The following is a 20109-nucleotide window of genomic DNA, read 5'->3' as shown; positions in this document are numbered from 1 at the left end:
GGTTCTAGCACAGCATCTGATACATAGTAGATGCTTAAAAGATGATTCTTGACTGAATGAATGGTGAGTTCAGAGTTTGGGGTCTTATTTTTGAAAGGGTGGATTGGCCTTACTGTACTTCATGGTCACAGATTGCATTCTTTTTTTTTTTTTTAATATTTACTTATTTGGCTGTACCGGGTCTTAGTTGCAGCACACTGGATCTTTTTTTTTTTTTTTTGCGGTAGGCGGGCCTCTCACTGTTGTGGCCTCTCCCCTTGCGGAGCACAGGCTCCGGACGCACAGGCTCAGCGGCCATGGCTCACGGGCCTAGCCGCTCTGCGGCATGTGGGATCTTCCCAGACCGGGGCACGAACCCGTGTCCCCTGCATCGGCAGGCGGACTCTCAACCACTGCGCCACCAGGGAAGCCCCTACACTGGATCTTTTAGTTGTGGCATGCAGCATATTTTTTTAAAATAAATTTATTTATTTTATTTATTTATTTTTGGCTGCGTTGGGTCTTTGTTGCTGTGCGCGGGCAATCTCTAGTTGCAGTGAGCAGGGTCTACTCTTCGTTGTGGTGCGCAGGCTTCTCATTGTGGTGGCTTCTCTTGTTGCAGAGCACGGGCTCTAGGAGCACAGGCTTCAGTAGTTGTGGCTTGCGGACTATAGAGCGCGGGCTCTTGAGTTGCCCCGCGGCATGTGGGATCTTCCCAGACCAGGGCTCGAACCTGTGTCCCCTGCATTGGCAGGTGGATTCTTAACCACTGTGCCACCAGGGAAGCCCCCATGCAGGATCTTTAGTTGCAGCATGTGGGATCTAGTTCCCTGAGCAGGGATCGAACCCAGGCCCCCCGCTTTGGGAACATGGAGTCTTAGCCACTGGACCACCAGGGAAGTCCCACAGATTGCACTCTTGACAACAGCCAGTTATCTAACTTACGACAGAAGCCCCTCTACCACCTCCATCTGATCCAGGCTATCCTCCTTCACCTAGAAGTCCACAGTTGCCTTCCAACTTGTCTCTGCTTCTCCACTTGGTCCTCTGTAGTGTATTCTCCATATAGAAGCCAGGATGAGCTTTTGAACACATAACTCTGATCCTGTCTCTCCTAAAGTGGTAGTGGTAGTAAGACCTCCATGGGTCCTTGGAATGTTACCTTGGGAGGTTTTGGAGACTTTGTCCCACTTTATAGAAAACATATTAAAAGGTACCCTCATCCCATTTTTTTTTTTAATATTTGTTTATTTAGTTGGCTGTGTTGGGTCTTAGTTGCAGCATGTGGGCTTAGTTGCCCCGCGATCTTAGTTCCCCAACCAGGGATCGAACCCATGTCCCCTGCATTGGAAGGCGGATTCTTAACTACTGGACCACCAGGGAAGTCCCTCATCCCATATTAAATACATGGTTTTATTTATTTTTGCTATCGTATGTTAAAAGAATTTTAATAATTTTGCTTCTGAAATTCTTTGGCTACGAATAACTGACTTAATTTGTAATCACCTAAGATTTCTTAATAATTAACATATTTAGTATTTTTTGCAAAGTGAGAATTATTTTCAAATGTAGTGAAACCTTATAAATGCTAAACTTAGTGAATGAAATTGTTGGGTGTTATATTCCAAGGACACTGAAGCATTTATTCATTTTTATGGTTATAATTTTCTTTTTGTATTTTGGACTTGTAAATATATTTTTTCAGGTCCCAAACATTTGCCTAGACCCTTAAAAAGCTTGTAGATCCGAGATATTAAGTGGAGACTGCGTAATGGATAAAATGGCACTGTTCACTCTCCTGCTTTAAAATTCTTTTGTGACTTTCCACCGTTCTTAACAATAACATCCTTTCTGTGGCCTGCAAGACCCACTATGATCTAGCCCCTCCTACCTCCTCGGCTTCATCTCCCACCTCTCTCCCCGGTCACCTGGCCTAGCCTCCTGATCGTCCCTCTTGTTCTTTCAACACTCAAGCAATCTCTTTTCCGCTCAGCTTAAATGCCCCTCCTGAGAAAAGCCTTCCCTAACCACCTGATCTAAAGTGAGCCTCTCTCAGTTTTTCCATATCCCATCAATTCTTTACTTCCTTCTCAGTGAACTTCCTTCTCCCATGAGGATACTGGCTCCACGTGGACGAGAACCTACCCTGTTTGGTACTACTGTATTCGCAGCACCTAGCACAGACACAGAGAAAGCAGTTAATACATACTTGTTGAACAAATGAAGAGTTATGTTAATAGATTTTGTAATTTAACAATCCTTGAATTGTTGGTATAAACCCTACATGGTCATAATGAATTATTCTCTTAAAACTGGTAAATTCTATTTGCTAATATTTTACTTAGGATTTTTGTGTTCATCTTCACAAATGAAGATTGGTCTGTAGTTTTATTTTTCATACTGCGTCTGAGTCCAGATGGGTATCAGGAATATGTTAGCCTCATAGAAGAAGTTAGGAAGCCTTCTCTTCTGTCTCCATAAGTTCGGGAACAGTAGAGATAACATGAAATTATCTGTTTGATAGAAGAAAACCACTTGTGCCTGACGTAGTTTCAGTGGCTAGTTCTTTGAATAATTATCTAACACATTTCTGCAATGGGTTTTTGTTATTTTCATAACTTTTCTTGAGTTGACCTTGGTAGTTCCTATTTTCCTTGACTATCATCCATTTTATTTAATCTTCAGTTTTATTGACATAAAGTTATGTATAATTCTTTCACAATTTAAAAAAGTCCTCTCCAAATTTGTGATTATAATGTCCCATTCTCAGCCCTAATGTTAATTTATAGCTTCTTTCTTATTTTTATTTTTATTTTTATTTTTTGTGGTACGCGGGCCTCTCACTGCTGTGGCCTCTCCCGTTGCGGAGCACAGACTCCGGACGCGCAGGCTCAGCGGCCATGGCTCACGGGCCCAGCCGCTCCACGGCATGTGGGTTCTTCCCAGACCGGGGCACGAACCCATGTCCCCTGCATCAGCAGGCAGACTCTCAACCACTGCGCCACCAGGGAAGCCCCTCTCTTATTTTTAATTGATCAGACTTTCCAAAGGATTATCCACTTTTATTTATTTATTTTTTATTAATTTTTAAAACTTAATTAAAAAATTTTATTGTTATTATTTTCATTGAAGTATATTTGATTTACAGTATTGTGTTAGTTTCAGGTGTACAGTACAGTGATTCAGTTACAGATGTGTGTGTGTGTGTGTATATATATATATATATTCCTTTTCAGATTCTTTTCCCTTATAGGTTATTACTAAATACTGAGTATAGTTCCCTGTGCTATACAGTAGGTCCTTGTTGGTTATCTATTTTATATATAATAGTGTATATAAGTTAATCCCAACCTCCTAATTTATCCCTCCCCCCACCCCCCTTTACCGTTTGGTAACTATAAGTTTGTTTTCTATGTCTGTGAGTCTCTGTTTTGTAAATAAGCTCATTTGTATCATTTTTTTAGATTCCATATATAAGCGATATCATATGATATTTGTCTTTCTCTATCTGGCTTACTTCACTTAGTATGATAATCTCTAGGTCCCTCTGTGTTGCTGCAAACGGCATTATTTCACTCTTTTTTATGTCTGAGTAGTATTATATGTATATGTATACCACATCTTCTTTATCCATTCATCTGTCAATAGACATTTAGGTTGATTGGCTATTGTAAATAGTGCTGGAGTGAACATTGGGGTGCTTGTATCTTTTCAAATTATGGTTTTCTCCAGGTATCTGCCTAGTTATTTATTTTTTAAAACAAAATTTTTAAAAAATTTTAAGTATAGTTGATTTACAGTGTTAATTTCTGCTGTACTGAAAAGTGTTATACATATATATACATTTTTTAAAATTTATTTTTATTTCTTTATTTTTGGCTGCATTGGGTCTTCGTTGCTGCACACGGTCTTTCTCTAGTTGCGGCGAGTGGGGGCTGCTCTTTATTGCAGTGCACAGGCTTCTCATTGCAGTGGCTTCTCTTGTTGCGGAGCACGGGCTCTAGGTGAGCGGGCTTCAGTAGTTGTGGCACACGGGCTCAGTAGTTGTGGCTCACGGGCTCTAGAGCGCAAGCTCAGTAGTTGTAGTGCACGGGCTTAGTTGCTTCACGGCATGTGGGATCTTCCTGGACCAGGGCTTGAACCCGTGTCCCCTGCATTGGCAGGCGGATTCATAACCACTGAGCCACCAGAGAAGCCCCATATATATACATTTTTAAATATTATTTTCTATTATGGTTTATCTCGGATATTGAATATGGTTCCCTGTTGTTTATCCATTCTATATGTAATAGTTTGCATCTGCTAAACCTGAACTCCCAGTCCATCCCTTCCCTACACCCCTCTCCCTTGGCAACCACAAGTCTGTTCTGTCTGTCTTTGAGTCTGTTTCTGTTTTGTAGATAGGTTCATTTTAAAACAAGCAAAAGTTTTTTGAATCAATAAAGATTCAGTCTACTCTTTATGATTTTATCATTGTTAGTTTATTTTTTGAGTTCATTACTCATTTTGTAGATTTTTGAGTTAAATATGTTCAGTTCATTATTTTTCAATCATGTTTCCTCATAGAAATATTTTAGTAGTGGTTATATAGTCACCGAAGGTGCCAACTTTGAAAGATAACACTCATTTGAGCATATAAGTTCAGGTTTATTTGTTTTAAAAGTAAACTCATTTTTTGTTACTTTGTATCCTCACTTTGTAATATAATTTAAAAACGCTGTCTAATTGTTAATATGAAAACAGTACAATAAATATAACTATATCACAAAGTCCAAAATGCCTGGAAATACAGGGGAAATAATGCATTTATTACACTTCTTTCTTTTAGATGAACAGTTGGACTAATTGTTTTAAGTTTAGAGGTATCTCACCAAGAAAAAGTTTCCTGGAGGTTGAAGAAAATTATTGATCATATCATTTGAAAATAGAACTAATATTTTGCTTTAAAACGTGTTTGTTTCTCTACTTTTTGTGCAGCTTGCTATAACACAAGGAAACACATAGTCATGTTTATATGATAATATTCTGCATTGAGGAGTGGAGACTTGGCAAAATTCAGTCTTATAAAGAAATTCTGTCCATCACAAATTAAAACAAGGCAGCTGTACAATTTCCATGCATTTTAACATGTTGAGCATGCTCCACAGAAGTAAGCTTTCCGTAGCTCATCTGGAAGGTATTGGAAGGATAAAAATAGACTAAATGTTCAAAATTTCCATCCTAGGAGTTTCCTGCTTTTGCTTACAATCTCAATTGTCAGTTCAGGTCCTGGCTCCTACTCCATTCGGGTCTGTGCAAAGACAGTGAAAGCGTTTACGCCATAAATATTCAAGCTGTCAGGTCATCTAGGCATCGGCCTCTGCCTGTCCCGAAACAGCTCCTTTCTGGTTCTTCTATCACAGTGGAAAAAGCGAAGGAGGGAGACTGTACAAAGACCCAGAAGCCAGGATGACAAACGTGTGGGATTTAGAAAGGGTTCGCAGGTTCCTTTTCAAGGAACACTGGGCTTACAGAATCCATCAGTTCTGTGCTGGCTGGCATGTCAGATTATGCTTGGTCAGCCCAGTTCATTTGGGAGAGTCACACTGTGGAATCTGAGCTTTTCTGGTTCATAGAGATAGATGGAGTCTGATAGTCACAGGGCACTTTTGCCCACTTTCTATCATTTTAGTTACTTTATTTCCTCAAGCAGTCCTTAAAACAAATAGATGGAGATGATTTTCTGGAAACTATGTGACTTTTATTCCTTGTATTTGGATAGCACATTTCCTCTGTTCAGCCGAGCACTTCTGAATGGAGGTCTAAGTCATTAATTCATTCATTTATTTACCTACTATGTGGGGCTAGGTAGGTGTCGGGCCTCACACAGCAGTGAAGGAAGATGTGGCATGTGTCCTTATACATACTGGGGATGACCAACTATAAGCAAGTTCTTTGACAAATAATAAATTGCAGTTATGCCGGGTGCTATGAAGAAGTAGTAAGGGAAGTTCTGGGAGTGTTGAACAGGAAGGCCTGGTCTAGACGGGGAGGGTCAAGGAAAACTTTCCTGGGGTAATGACTTTTGAGATGGCAAGGATAAGATGAAACAGAACTGCTAAAAACAAAGAAGCCGAGTACAGTTTTAGGGCTGAAAGGAATCAAAGATACCATCTACTGATGGTCAGTCCTTACATTCCGCAAATGAGAAAACTGGGGCCTGGAAGGTAAAGGGAGTTGCCTAACTAAGGTTACACAGCCTGTTAGCCCCAGGGCTAGAGACGCAAACCCAGCGTGGTTTTCTTAGGTGGGTTGAAAGCAAGATGCACTGAGTCAGAAGAAGGCTCTTAGGAATGGGGGAATCCAGGTAGGTTTTAAATTTAGCGCTGACTCTAGGTTAGCTGCCAAGCTACTTCCTCGGGTGGGGGAGGGGATTAAAGGTGACTCAGATCTGCCAGCTTGCTGTGCTGTAGCATAGTTTTTATTTGGGGTGCGGGGAGGAGGTACCAAACATACATACACCCTAAACAATAAATGTGGAGTTCAGTTGGGAAACCAGTCACTGTTCTGCAGCTGTCTAGCTGTGTGATTGGGATAAGTCACTTCACCTCTCTGGGTTGGCATTCACAGATTATACTTTGGTATGTTTCCTTTCAGTCTTTTCCTGTGCATTTTAGGAGCTTGTTAGAGATCAGTTGTGTCCTATATTTCACCTCAGTCTTTAAAGACGAAAGTCTCTTGTTTGGGTAAGGTGTTGTTTAAGCCCCTTTTTAAAGAGTAGTTTGCCAGCCTGTGCTTGCCCAAACACCCAGAGAATAGCTGTAGCAAGTGAGCCAAGCTCCAGGATCTGTAAGAATCGTTAGCAACTGAGCACATTTCTATAAACCAGTAAAGGTTTTTATATTTTGTTCATCTGTTACCCTTATGCTGTTGCCACTTTCACATTCAGTGTGTGTAGGTGGAGAGTATGAGATAACAGCGTTTCACAAATGAAAGTGCGTGGAAAAGGGCCGCTTTCCCTTTAAGGTAGTTTCAGCCCCAGTTCCCTCCCCTTTCCTGATTGACAAACCTACCCAAAGTCACATGATCCGCCTCTATTTGAAGGTCACAAAAAGCTGTTTCCTTTAGAGACAGAGGGGGAGAGAGAGAGCAAGAGGGAGAGTGAGTGTGAGAGTTAGTTCAAGCCAAAATGGCCGACAGAGTCTCTGCTGGTTTCTGAATATTTAAAATACAAAAAAACAGATAGACAAAAAGAAATCATTTTTTGGACCTTTTTTCATTTCCATTTCTACCTTGTATGCCTCAATTTGCTGGATTTAAGCACTGCTGCACTTTATGAGGTTGGTAAATATTTTCAATTTTTTAAAACCAATTGATTTATATGGATCTTGTCTAACCGTTTTCACTAGTGGTGTTGCAAATCGACATTTGTCTAGCGTGGAGACTGGCTTCAGACATTTCGTGAATCTGTGTAAATCAGACCCGTGATGTACTTTTGGTTCGGCATTTTAGAAATGGAAAAGCCTTGGTAAAATATTTGGTTTTGAAGTGATTTAATTGCACTTTTAATTTATATGCAGATTTTCATCATCATTTCTGTCTTGCAAATAAATGAAGCTGCGAGTATTTGGAAATTTGATATTTAGAAAGAGGTTTTTTAAAAAACACAGACCTCTCCCTGCCCCCTTAAATCTGCTGCAAAAATTTGCATAAATATAAATGGGTTTGCATTCTTTCGGCTGCTAAGGCCGACAAAGGATCTGGGAGGGCAAGCACTACCACGGGAAAACCTTTTTCTTTTTTTTTTTTTAAAGCTAGGCCATCCTTCCTAGAGAGATGTAAAACCTAAAATAAGACCTGATCCATTTTAAACATCAGGCTGGGGGCGAGTGAACACCAGGAGGTTTGGGGTTTGTAGATTCCCCTGCTTGAAAACCTCCCAAGCAATGTGTGGATCACCCCTCTCCTCTGCGCGCGCTCATTTGCACTGGGTCTCTGTGTGTGTTCTCAAATATGCAGCCAGATGCGCTTTTATTTTGATTGTGGTTCGAACCAAATGGTGGGACTATCTTGTAAACATGGTGTTTTAAAGGGTATAAACAGCTATTCCTCCCGATTAGGAATTATTTCTTTATCAGTTGCTCCCTGTGGATTGGCTTTATTCATTTCTCATAGATTACAATTTCTGTTTAATCTTACACAGATGAACTGGGCTTTTCAGCACAAATTCAGCATCTGTATGTGTAGTTGCCTGTTTTAGCCACGTATCCATTGTGAAGTGGTCATATTGGGTCACCTAAATAAGTAGCTGTGTTACCCCTGAAACTGTGTGTGCAGTGCACTGAAGTTAAATTCCATTACTCCTAATGCAGGATTCTAGAAAGCCTGGGAACACGGAGGGAAGAAGGCTGAAAACTTGCTTTCTCAGAGCCACCTCCCCCTATCATTGTGAGAGTGTGATGTAATGCTTCTCGGTCTGGTGGGCTGAAAGGATCGTAGTTTTGATGCGGCGGGTAAATTGCCCCCCGCCCCCCAGCACATCCCTGGCTCTGAGAGGCCTTGTTTTCTTTTTTTTTTCTTCCTAATTTGTATCCTCCTGATTTATGCCTTAGCATATTGGCATGAGAAACAGACTATTTTTCTAAATCTGTTACAAAGTATAGTTTAGAAAGGGCATTTAAAATATGCAAATAGGTTGAATTGTCATATCCCCATCATTAAATATGTAGACTTGGATTAAAGCTAATTAAGCATAAATGGAATAATTTTGATCAGAAGTGAGCAGTGGCTTTTTTTGGCTGTTGTTTCCTTTTTAATTAATCTAATTATAAGATGTTTGCTGGACCTGAAAGTGTTAAAAAAAATGGAAAAAAAATGCTGGACCATTTTGAAAATTTGACAGTCTGGAAGAGGGTGTGTAGTGCTTTCAAAAGCTTTATTCACTGTTAAAATGGATTGGCCTCTTGTGCTGAAAATGGCCTGTTTCTTTGGGCCAATTGTGTGTAGATGAAGGGACTTTCATGCTAATTTAACAAAAAGACTTTCCATTTGAATTCATAAAGATAATTAAAGTCCTCTGTCTCTAAAGAGCAAGTATTTTATTATTTTTCTAAAATTAATGTTGTTATTATAATTAGTGGAAATGAGTAGAGAAGTGACGGTTTAAATTCAGTGTAAATTTTTTTAGTGGTATAAGTTAAGCTTTTGTGTAAGAGGGATTGGAAACATTACAGTCAGGAGGTAATCTGGAACAAATTTGTCTCTTAAAAATTTTTTTTACAGCTTGAATTTAAAGGAAAAGACAGAAATTACCATAGTGATAGGGAGTGTTGCTTTGTGGTAGACCTAAGGAAAATTAGAGCTCTGATTTTTGTTGTTGTTTTTTCTGAAAATGAAAGCGCTTATTTGGGGCTTTACTTGTTAGATGATTCATTTTACGCCCATTTCCTAAGTTGGCCTTACAGAAGAAGAATGAGAAGAACCTAAGCTTTCCATGTTTTGCCATTAGCTTGTTTTCGTGGACTGTAAACATGTGAATAGCAGTTTAATTCAGTTTGCAGAGCGGAGGGACCAGAAGCAGGGTGCCTGCTCTCTTAGGCAAGAAGGAGAATGATATAACGAACATTAACAGAATGTGATCTGATTCTTTGAAATGTTTTGGTAAATATTCTTCTCTCCTAGACAGGTTGAGAAGTGCGATAGATAAGACCTGGTTTCACGTATGTTAGGCATTATGGCTCTGATGAGTTTCAGAAGCTCAGCTGCCATTTTGGATCTAAGTTCCTGCAGGGCCAGTCCTTATGGCACACCAAACTATGGGAATTCAGGAGCAAATAAAAATGAGTAATAAATCAAGTGTGCAGATGGATGGTATTTGTGCCTTTTGTTGAAGTTTTCTTTCTGTTGGTAGCGTGAAATGAATCTAAAAACTTTAGAGATGTGGCTGATGTTATGAACAGCAAAACCCCAGGGATATTAGAACTTGCATGTTGTGGTTTTTAAAAATGAGACAGTGTATGCAGGGGAAGTTTCTTACTGGAGAAAAATAATATAATCCTCACTAAAGTCTCCCCACCCCCCATGCTGGGTCTACTTGTGATATTAATGTCGTTATTCACAAGGCTACTCTGTCTCAGAAAGAATTGTCACAGATTCATTATTAAGATTTTACTGAAACATCACAAAAATTGATAGCGCCTATTTATCAGAAGTGGTATCTTATTTTTAAACTGTTTTTCAGTCCTTCCATCTGTGTGCCAGAAAGGAAGCATTGGCATCTTTGGTATATGGCGCAAACTCAACCCTGTTGTTCAGCTTTGAATGGCCATTTGTTATTCTCTGTGGCCACTGGGACAGTCCTTTAAAAATCAACTTCTAAAAATTGAAGTGGAGACTTCTAAGGCTTTTCCAGCTCTTAAACCTACAAAGAGACACAGAAAGAGTGATATGTGATGATGAGACCTTCAGGTTCTGCAGAGCAGGCCCCAGCAGATAACAGTAGCAAGGGGTGGGCCTCACCCTACCCAACTGCCCCAGAACTGAAAAGTTTTGGAGAAATTTAATTTTTACAACTCAGTATAATCATTGACCTCCTGCCATTTAAATTGGACAAGGCCCTGAGGCAACACAGGTGAAGGTACTTTGTCCCTTCCCTCAAGGAGTACCCATCTAGCGAGGGAAATACCCAGGTAAAGAACCAGTGGCTTTACCTTGGTGCTACGTGTGCAACAGTTAGAACAAGTACCTGGTACATAAGTAGCCTGAGTATCTGCATTAGGAGAACCCTTATTTAAAGAAGCCAAATAATTACTCCTTATTAATTAATTTTTTTTTTTTTTTGCGGTACGCGGGCCTCTCACTGTTGTGGCCTCTCCCGTTGCGGAGCACAGGCTCCGGACGCGCAGGCTCAGCGGCCATGGCTCACGGGCCCAGCCGCTCGGCGGCGGCATGTGGGATCTTCCCAGAACTGGGCACGAACCCGTGTCCCCTGCATCGGCAGGCGGACTCTCAACCACTCCGCCACCAGGGAAGCCCCTCCTTATTAATTTTTAATTATCATTTGGATATTAGATTTTCTTTAAGTGGAACTTGGAATTTAAAGGTGGGGTTTCTGATCATTGGCTGGGGATTGGGGCAGCCTATGCTAATTGTTTCCTAGTACAGTATTGTTCAAGGGTTTACACTAATCCGACTTCCCTCACCTGCTTCTTGTGATTAAGACTTGTGGTGGAGTAGGTGGGGCGAATTGAAGCCACTTGGCCTGAAAAGGGATTTAACCCGCAATGGTGACATTTTAACATGTTTTCCTTTCTTTCTTCAAATATTCAGCAATCATTTATTATGCCAGGTGCTGGTGTAGGTGCAGGGGGAGCTAAGAATTAATTTGGTCAGCCCATCGCCCTGAACCACCGGTTCATGTGGAAATATTTGCCACCTGATGACTGTCTAACCTACTGCTTTGGGTTATGACTAGGATTACGCTATAGTTCTTTCACTGGATGGTCTCCTTACTGATAATCAGGGAATGAATGGTAAGTTTTTGCTTCTGGTAGTTCTAGAGACTTCGATTTAAGGTTTGACGAGATAGTCACTTTATCCTTTTTTTTTTTCTAGGCCTGCAAAATTATCTTTTAAATGATCTCTGAGAACCTTGCAACTTAAGTTGCCTCCCTAGTTACTCTATCTTATCCCTTAGTTTTACTTTTTTTATGCCCCTTAATTGTGTCAGTATCTGAAATCACATTATTTGTGTGTGGTACATCACTCCCCACAAACCAAAGCAGACTTTAGTGTTTTGCTTATTGCTCAATCCTCATCATCTAGAATAGGGCTTAGCACAAATAAGTGCTCAATAAAAATGTGTTTGAATTAGACCTGAGTATAAGGTCACCAGGACCAGCTATGTGACCATAAGCCCCTGTTTCTTTTTTATTTTTATTGTTTTTTTTTGCGGTACGCGGGCCTCTCACTGTTGTGGCCTCTCCCGTTGCGGAGCACAGGCTCCGGACGCACAGGCTCACCAGCCATGGCTCACGGGCCAGCCGCTCCGCGGCATGTGGGATCTTCCCAGACCGGGACACGAACCCGTGTCCCCTGCATCGGCAGGCGGATTCTCAACCACTGCGCCACCAGGGAAGCCCAAGCCCCTGTTTCTTAATCGGTAAAATGGGAATAATACGTTGTTGGGAAGCAGAAGGGAAATGCTGTATAAAGGGGCCAGCACCTAGTCTCGTTGCTCAGTGTTTCCTTCCCCTTTGCTCTCTCTCTGTTCAGTAAACCAGAAAGGCTTTTATGGCCCCACAGATGCCTGATCCTCTCATGGCTCCCAGGATCATGACGCGCGGGCACTGATTGCCCAGAGCTTCAGTCTGGATGAGGACAGGGGCAGCGCTGAGCCTTTTCTTTTATTCAAGTCCCTACATTCCTATGGTCTGAGGTCGTCTCTCCCTGCTCTCCAGTTCCCTTCAGGCTCTGCCTCTGTGGTGTATCCACATTTGCTTGGCTGCTTTTCATACATTCTGTGTTTTGCATCGAAAGGTTCTCAACAGTTTCAAATGAATTGGTCTTAAAGTTTACAAGGCAAAGGAGAATATAAAATACAGTGTTTTTTCCTTCATTTTCATTGTTCTGAGCCTGCACATGTAGACTCTATTTAACCAAACTGGTAATAGTTTTGACTCAAAAGACAGATAAAATTAAAATTTAGGTCAATTGCCCACTTTATACAATGCTGTTGAATTAATATAGGTGACAAATAGCTTTCATTCATTGACCTTGGACTGGAATTTGTTTCAAAGAAAAACAAAATTTTAATCTGTTCATTCATTACAAATAATTATTTGAATACCTATTACCTGCCAGACATTGGGATAAGAGCTAGCATAGGAGTAGTAGGAAGATTTTTTTCCAGGTACCATTACTGAAGTTAGAAAGAATATAAATGCAGGGAGCCTGGCCAGTCCTCAGGGTGTTGGGTGATTACAAAAGAGGGACACCCAACCCACATAGAGGGACCAGCTTATGCAAGGGCCCCGAGGCAAGAGAGGACTTCAGCATATTTGGAGAACTGTATGTAGAGTACTTGGACATGGTCGGAGCGTGATGTGTGTAAGAGAAAAGATAATCTGGGAAATGAGAAGTGTAACTGAAAAGGTAAACACTGGTGAGTTGCGGAAGAGTCTATATAAGTCATGTTTGGAAGTCTTTATCCCGAGAACAATTAAAGGGTTTTCAGCAGGAATTTCACCTGATCAGATTGAACTTTTGAAAGATATGCTCTAGTTGGACTGTAGAAAATGGCTGGAGGATTGAGTATAAGACCAGATGGTATTGCAGTAATCTCAGGTGATGGTGGCCTGGGCTGACAGCAGAGCTGGGAAGAAGTGGATAAATCCAGAGACATTTAGGAAGAAGATTTCACAGAACCTAATCATTGAGGGTTAGGGTTGGGAAATAAAAGATGACCTTTCTGTCTCTGGCCTGGCCTGCTGATGGATGGTGGTACCCTTCACGGAGTTAGGGTCCATTTAGACAAGAGACACATGTGGGATTGAGAAAATGAGTTCAGTTTTGGAGTAATTTAATCTTAGGGCATCTAAATGAAGGTCTGGAGTAATTAGATATCTGGCTGGAGATAGATTTGAGAGTCATCAGTGGTCCCAACTTTACCAAGATTTTCCTTTTTATTATTTTATTTATTTATTTTTTGTGTGTGTGGTACGCGGGCCTCTCACTGTTGTGGCCTCTCCCGTTGCGGAGCACAGGCTCCGGACGCGCAGGCTCAGCAGTCATGGCTCACGGGCCCAGCTGCTCCGTGGCATGTGGGATCTTCCCAGACCGGGGCACGAACCCGTGTCCCCTGCATCGGCAGGCGGACTCTCAACCACTGCGCCACCAGGGAAGCCCAAGATTTTCCTTTTTAAGTTGATTTCTTTGGTAAGATGTCCAGAAATGGCAATGTGCAGTGCAAGTGCTATTGGGTACTACTGTTAAAAAGAACACTATTTTATAAAGAGGGTAAGACCACAGACGTACTCCCATTACTACAGTGATCACCATTAGAAATACAAAAGGAGTTTGAGGGAGGAGAAAGGCTAATTTTGGCTGGGTTGATCAGAGAAGTCTTTATATGAGGACCTTTTATTTCAGCTGAGCCTTAAATACTGGGCAGAATTGTGAAGAGCAGACATGAGGGCAGAGCATTGTAGCTGGAGGGTTAGTTGTGTTCAGAGGGGATTGATGGGAGTTTGAATGTCTATGGGAGAGCTGGGACGCCTGCTGAGTAGTTTGGATTGCCATGGCAGATAGTGGGGGTCTGTTGAAAGCCTGATGGCAATGTGATCTATGTGGTATTTTGAGAATATTAGTATGGCAGTGAGGCAGAGGAGGACTGGGGGTGGTGGGATTGGGAGAGGGCAGGACTGAGGGGAGAATTGAGATAGGCAGGCCAAGTAGGAGGCCTGTTATGAAAGGGCCTGCCTTAAGACTGTGGCAGTGGGGCTAGAAGAGGGACCAGGGACTCCAGGTTTTCAAGGTGAATGACGGGAATCTTCAGCAGAAATGAAGATGAGGAATTCCAGGTCAGGCATACTGAGTTTAAGGAGCTGGTGGGATTTCCAGATGGAACTGGTTAGCAGGCAGCTGGCAATGTGGAGCTGACGCTTGAGAAAGAGGTCAGAAGTGGAGATAAAGAATTGGAAGTCATCCACATAGAAGTGATAGTTGAAGCTGAGAGGAGATGAGGTCACCATGGGTGCAGAGAATGGAAACGAGAACTGAGAATGGGGCCTTGGGGACAGGAAGAGAAAGAGGACCTGGGAAAGGATTAAAGAAAGGTGCTTGTGCAGGACAGTCGTGAGTCACTGAAGATGAGGGAAGGACTTCTCAATCTCAGATGCGGTCAGCAGGTTTTGATGCCGCACAGGAAGAACAGTATTTGGTTATGGCGACGTCCCTGAACCTGGTGTTGGAAGGTGTTCCGGTGGGAAGGGTTTGGGAATCATTAGGTTATGCCAGCACCATTCAGTAGAAATAGAATGTGAGCCATGCGTTATTTTACATTTTCCAGGAGTCACATTAAGAAAAATAAAAGGAGGGAATTCCCTGGCGGTCCACTGGTTAGGACTCTGCTTTCATTGCTAAGGGCCTGGGTTCAACGGGGAACTAAGATCCCGCAAGCCACGCGGCGCAGCCAAAAAGAAAAAAAAAAAAAGAAAAAAACAGGTGAAATTAATTTTAATAGTATATATTTTATTTAACCCAATAGGTACAAAAAGTTAAATCAACATGCAACAGATTTTAAAATATTAATGAGATATTTGACATTCTTTTTTTTCATACTAAGTTTTCAAAATCTGGTGTGTGTTTTATAACACATTTCAGTTTGAATGTGAAATTTTATTGGAAATGCTTGATCTGTATTTAGATTTGATAATTTTACAGTTGGAAAAGTACATTCACATACCCAAGTTTTTTCAAACATACAAAAGTTTTCTAGTAATAAAAGTAAGTTATCAATTAAAAATTTTTTTTATTTTTTATTTTATTTTTTTTTGGCTGCACCATGTGGCTTGCGGAATTTCAGTTCCCCAACCAGGGATTGAACCCGGGCCACGGCAGTGAAAGCCCAGAATCCTAACCACTAGGCCACCAGAGAACTCCCTTAAAATTTAAATTAATTAAAACTAAGATACATTTAAAAATTCAGTTTCTCAGTCACAGTAGCCTCATTAAAAGTTCACACTAGACAGGGAGGGTTTCTGCAGAGTAAGATAGGCTGCTTGCAGCTAATGTGCACTTTGGAAATAGCCAGAGTCACAAAGCATTCTTCCCATCACAAAGCATTTCACAGCAATGGTGTTAGAACACATGTGGGCTTATGCTAATGCAATTTTTAGAATTGAAGGGGTCAGATCCTAATTTTGCTTGTGAGGAGATGAACTTTTTATGCATAGATTCTAAAATTTAAAACAGGAATTTAAAAAATTGTTTTGGCTAAGGTCAGCTGGATGGTACATTGGTAGAAGTTTTTAAGCGTAACCAATTTGTGTCCAGTTTCAGTAATGCTGGGTACAGAGATTTTGTTGGAGGCTGGGAGCACTCCCTCCCCCTTTTTGAACTCTGTGGAGTCAGTGAGATGCCAGGCTTCAGGTGGGGAGGTGACATTAAGATTCCAGTGTTTTCAGAAGCTTTCAGTCAGCGGTCCCAGCCTTCTCGCATGAGGGGGAAAGAGTGCCAAAGGGCTAATTATTTTGTGCTTGAATCTCGCTTCTTTTTGGCAGCCTGCAGGCTGTTTGGCCATAGACTATTATACTCATTTTGTAGTTCTTGACATCCTGGGCCAATATAATATTTACTAAATATGGGTGGTTTATAAAAAAGCAGGTTCAAAGATTTTTATTTAATGATCTCATTGATTTATATTGCTTTGTAGTTGCTAACTAGACCTTCTAAATAATAACCTGTAAAGATAGAAATGATCTTGAGCTGTGCTTGGAACCAAACCTTGTTCACACTGGCAAGTTAAGCGTTGCTTTTGAGTTGGTGCACAATTCCATTTTGGTGGACATAGAGGACCTTATTTTTCTATGAAGTATAAGAGTTTGGGGTGTCACTTATTCTGTGAAGTCTTGTTTTTTAAATCAACATGGAAATAAATCCTTACATTTTTGTTTTCCTTTAGAAGTGCATTTTTGGTTATCCATGCCTTTGTAAAAAAAAAAAAAAAAACAGACTGTGTAGTGGTGGGCTTACATAATGCCCTTTAATGGCTTAAAAAGAGACCTAGCACAAGGTTCCTTGCCCCCCTCTCAGGAGCCCAGAGCAGTGAGTCTTGTACCTCTCGGTGCCATTCTTTTTTAACCCCTTGCTTGCATAAAATAATTGCTGTTCTTTTTATGCCAAGAAGTTCCTATTTATAAGCTAAAGTTAGACAGCTAATTGTTAGCTTAGAACAGTGGCTTTCGAACTTTTTGATTGGATCTACACTAAGAAATACAATTTGATTGAGGCCCTGTACATACATGAAGTATACACGGAAGCAAAAGTATTTATATTTACTTTCTGATACTACGTCATACGTTCTATCCTGATATAGGCTACTCAAGTCCATTCTGTAAAACAAAACCAAAACCAAAAAAGCTGACCCCAACCACTAAAATGATTTAATGGTCCACTCTGGGTTGTCTCACTGAGGTTTAAAGAATTTTTAAGGAGCCACTCATGGGTTGCCATATTCCAGGACATGATCCCCAGTTTTTCTGGTTTTGAGAATCAAATTTATCAGTCCACTCAGTTGCCACACCAACCAAATTCATAAGCGATTTTTTAAAATGTTAATTTGCGGGACTTCCCTGTCGGTCCAGTGGTTAAGACTCCGCGCTTCCAATGCAGGGGGCGTGGGTTCGATCCTGGTCAGGGAACTAAGATACCACATGCTGCCTGGAGCGGCCAGAAGATTTGGAAAAAAAAAAAAAGAAGAAGAAGTTAATTTGCTACTTCAGCATGGAGGAGATGGATATTTTTGATGACCAGAATGTTGTCCTCCCTATCCAGAGCTTTCCATTTGGATCAAAAGGAGTTGGCCAGGGCTTCCCTGGTGGCGCAGTGGTTGAGAGTCCGCCTGCCGATGCAGGAGACATGGGTTCGTGCCCCGGTCTGGGAAGATCCCACGTGCCGCAGAGCGGCTGGGCCCATGAGCCATGGCCGCTGAGCCTGCGCGTCCGGAGCCTGTGCTCCGCAATGGGAGAAGCCACAACAGTGAGAGGCCAGTGTATCGCAAAAAAAAAAAAAAAGGAGTTGGCCATCCGTATTGAGGAATGGTGATGTACATGCATGTTTTCCCCCTAGATTTTAGAGAAACTGAAGTAGAAAAACCCTATTACCAGATTATGTAACTTTCTCTCGGAAAAGCCCCACAGAAAGCACTGCCATACTTTCTTTTTTGGAGGGGTTGAGGGTGGGGTGATTCCCTGCCCCTTTTCCAGGTTTCAGGAAGACACACTTCCACTGATTAACACATTCTGTTTTTAGACACACTTCAGTAGATTTGATTAGTTCAACGTTTCCTACTGTTTGTCAGGGTACTAACAGGTTTGTCTGGAAACAAAAAAAAAGTTCCTTTCCTGAATTAAACTGATCTTTGCTTACTACAAGGACTTAAGAGTCTTTAAGATGCTAATATGTGTTGGGAATCTTAAGTGTTGTGTATATATAAAATTTTAAAGTCCCAGGTTTTTATTTTTGTTTTTTAGGCACAATTTGGGGAAATGCATGGTGTGCTTTCCATTTTAATTATTCCTTTCTAAAACTACATTCTAGACAAGTAAGCTGGATTTGGCTATTTCCCACGTCTCTTCAGACACTTTAACATGGTGGTTCCCAGACAGATACAGGTTTCAGGGAACTGTAACATTGCAAAAGCAATATTAGGATCCATCAGGAGTTACTAGTTTTAAATATACCCAGTAAAGGCATTTTTAAAAACCCACAATTTATTACCACCATTTCAAAGAAAAGGCATTTTGACAAAAGAGTAGAATGGACAGTCTCAGAATAAGAAACATCCTACTCAATTGATTATAGCTTCATGAAAACTATTAACATACGAAATATAGATCAGCACGGATACTAAAGTTTTCAGTGTTTGGGAACCACCCTAATTATAGCCCATCTCTTAGCATGTATTACAATTAACCATGTGCTTGCTGGTTTTATTAGCCTCACTCATAGAAATAAACCTTACTTCAAGTACTGGAACTACCTTCCTTCATTCTTATTTATTGACAGTGATGATGGTCACTGTGTGACAGTGACTCACACTTAAAAAAAATTACTTTGCTCCCTCTGAAAATACTGTAAGCAGGTAACCATTCTACTTTAACATAAGAAAAAAAGAAAAAACAAGCCAACTCCATTAGGTGCTGAGCAATTGTAGAATCTAGAATAATAATCAAAACCTTTTCCAAAGTTTATCTGATTTAATGAGGTATACAGCTGACCCTTGAACCACGCCAGAGTTAGGGGCGCCAACCCTCTGCGCAGTCGAAAATCCGAGTGTAACTTTACAGTCAGTCCTTCGTATCCACAGTTCTGCATCTGCGGATTCAACCAACCGTTAAGTATTTACTCTTGAAAAAAATCCACGTATAAGTGGACATGCACAGTTCAAACACTGTTCAAGAGCCAACTGTATAGTCGTGGTGATTTTGTAAAATTGGCAAGTAGGTCACAGAACTAAATAATATTACTTACGTACATTTTTGCCAGCCCGTTGGCTCTCAGTGAGTTGTAAATAAGGGCCATGGCAGGTTTTTTTGTCATATTATGTACATTTTTATTTTTATGTCCACCATCCCACTCTCACATTTTAAATGACAAAGACCGTAAATCTGGCAACTGCACATCAAATGTCCCCTCTGTCTGCCTTCAGCGAGAGAAAGTGCTCTTTAGATGCACTTTACTCCTTTAATCAAGGGGCCCATGGCCAGCAGCTCACTGGCCTGCCCTGCTGTGATAATGCTGTCAGCTGGCTGTGGGAGTGGCCACCCCAGCGAGCGCTTTGACTCTTCATCCTCAGAATCCTGGGGCCAAGAGAGGAGGAGGGGAGAGGTTGGGGTTAGCAGTGTAGGTAGGGTAGGGTCTTTGGAAGCAGTAACAGGCCGGGTAGACTTGAGTGAGCAGGATATACTGTATGTCCTGTGTACTTGGAAAAATTTGTTTATTACCTAAGTATTTATGCCTCAGGCACTCTACAGTGTTGGGAATAGTACAAGATAAAAAGACCTGGCTTTTATCTTTGGAACTCAGCCAGTAATGTGAGGCTGCCTGTAATAAAGACAGAGAGGTATGATGCCAAGGGATCCTGGAGGTTGGAGGCAGAGCCCTAGGGAATTGGGGAAGTCTCCATCATCGAGGAAACATTTGAACTTTTGTTTTTCTTTTTTGGCTGCCTTGGGTCTTCGTTGCTGCACGCGGGCTTTCTCTAGTTGAGGCGAGTGGGGCTGCTCTTTGTTGTGGGGCACAGGCTTCTCATTGCGGTGGCTTCTCTTATTGTGGAGCACAGGCTCAGTAGCCATGGCGCATGGGCTTAGTTACTCCGCGGCATGTGGGATCTTCCCAGACCGGGGCTCAAACCCATGTCCCCTGCATTAG

At 41.4% G+C, this 20109-nt stretch overlaps 1 protein-coding gene across 4 annotated transcripts in view; it reads left to right on the top strand.

Annotated features, from left to right (window-relative positions):
- TNRC6B (trinucleotide repeat containing adaptor 6B) overlaps positions 1 to 20109 on the top strand; it is a 256842-nt gene that overhangs the window by 109154 nt on the left and 127579 nt on the right. The window contains exon 1 of one of the 4 annotated variants that reach the window (XM_081248096.1): positions 6956 to 7298. The exons of the other annotated variants lie outside the window; for them this stretch is intronic. Within the exon in view, the coding sequence (XP_081104222.1) occupies positions 7294 to 7298 (5 nt within the window). The 5' untranslated portion in view covers positions 6956 to 7293. Of the gene's footprint in view, positions 1 to 6955; positions 7299 to 20109 lie in introns of those variants that run through there. 4 annotated transcript variants of the gene reach the window in all.

This window comes from Mesoplodon bidens, assembly GCF_964165515.1.
Source record: "Mesoplodon bidens genome assembly, chromosome: 11".
Lineage (NCBI taxonomy): Eukaryota > Metazoa > Chordata > Mammalia > Artiodactyla > Ziphiidae > Mesoplodon > Mesoplodon bidens.
Note: the sequence above shows the minus strand (reverse complement) of the source record. Positions and strands in the feature narration are given on the sequence as shown.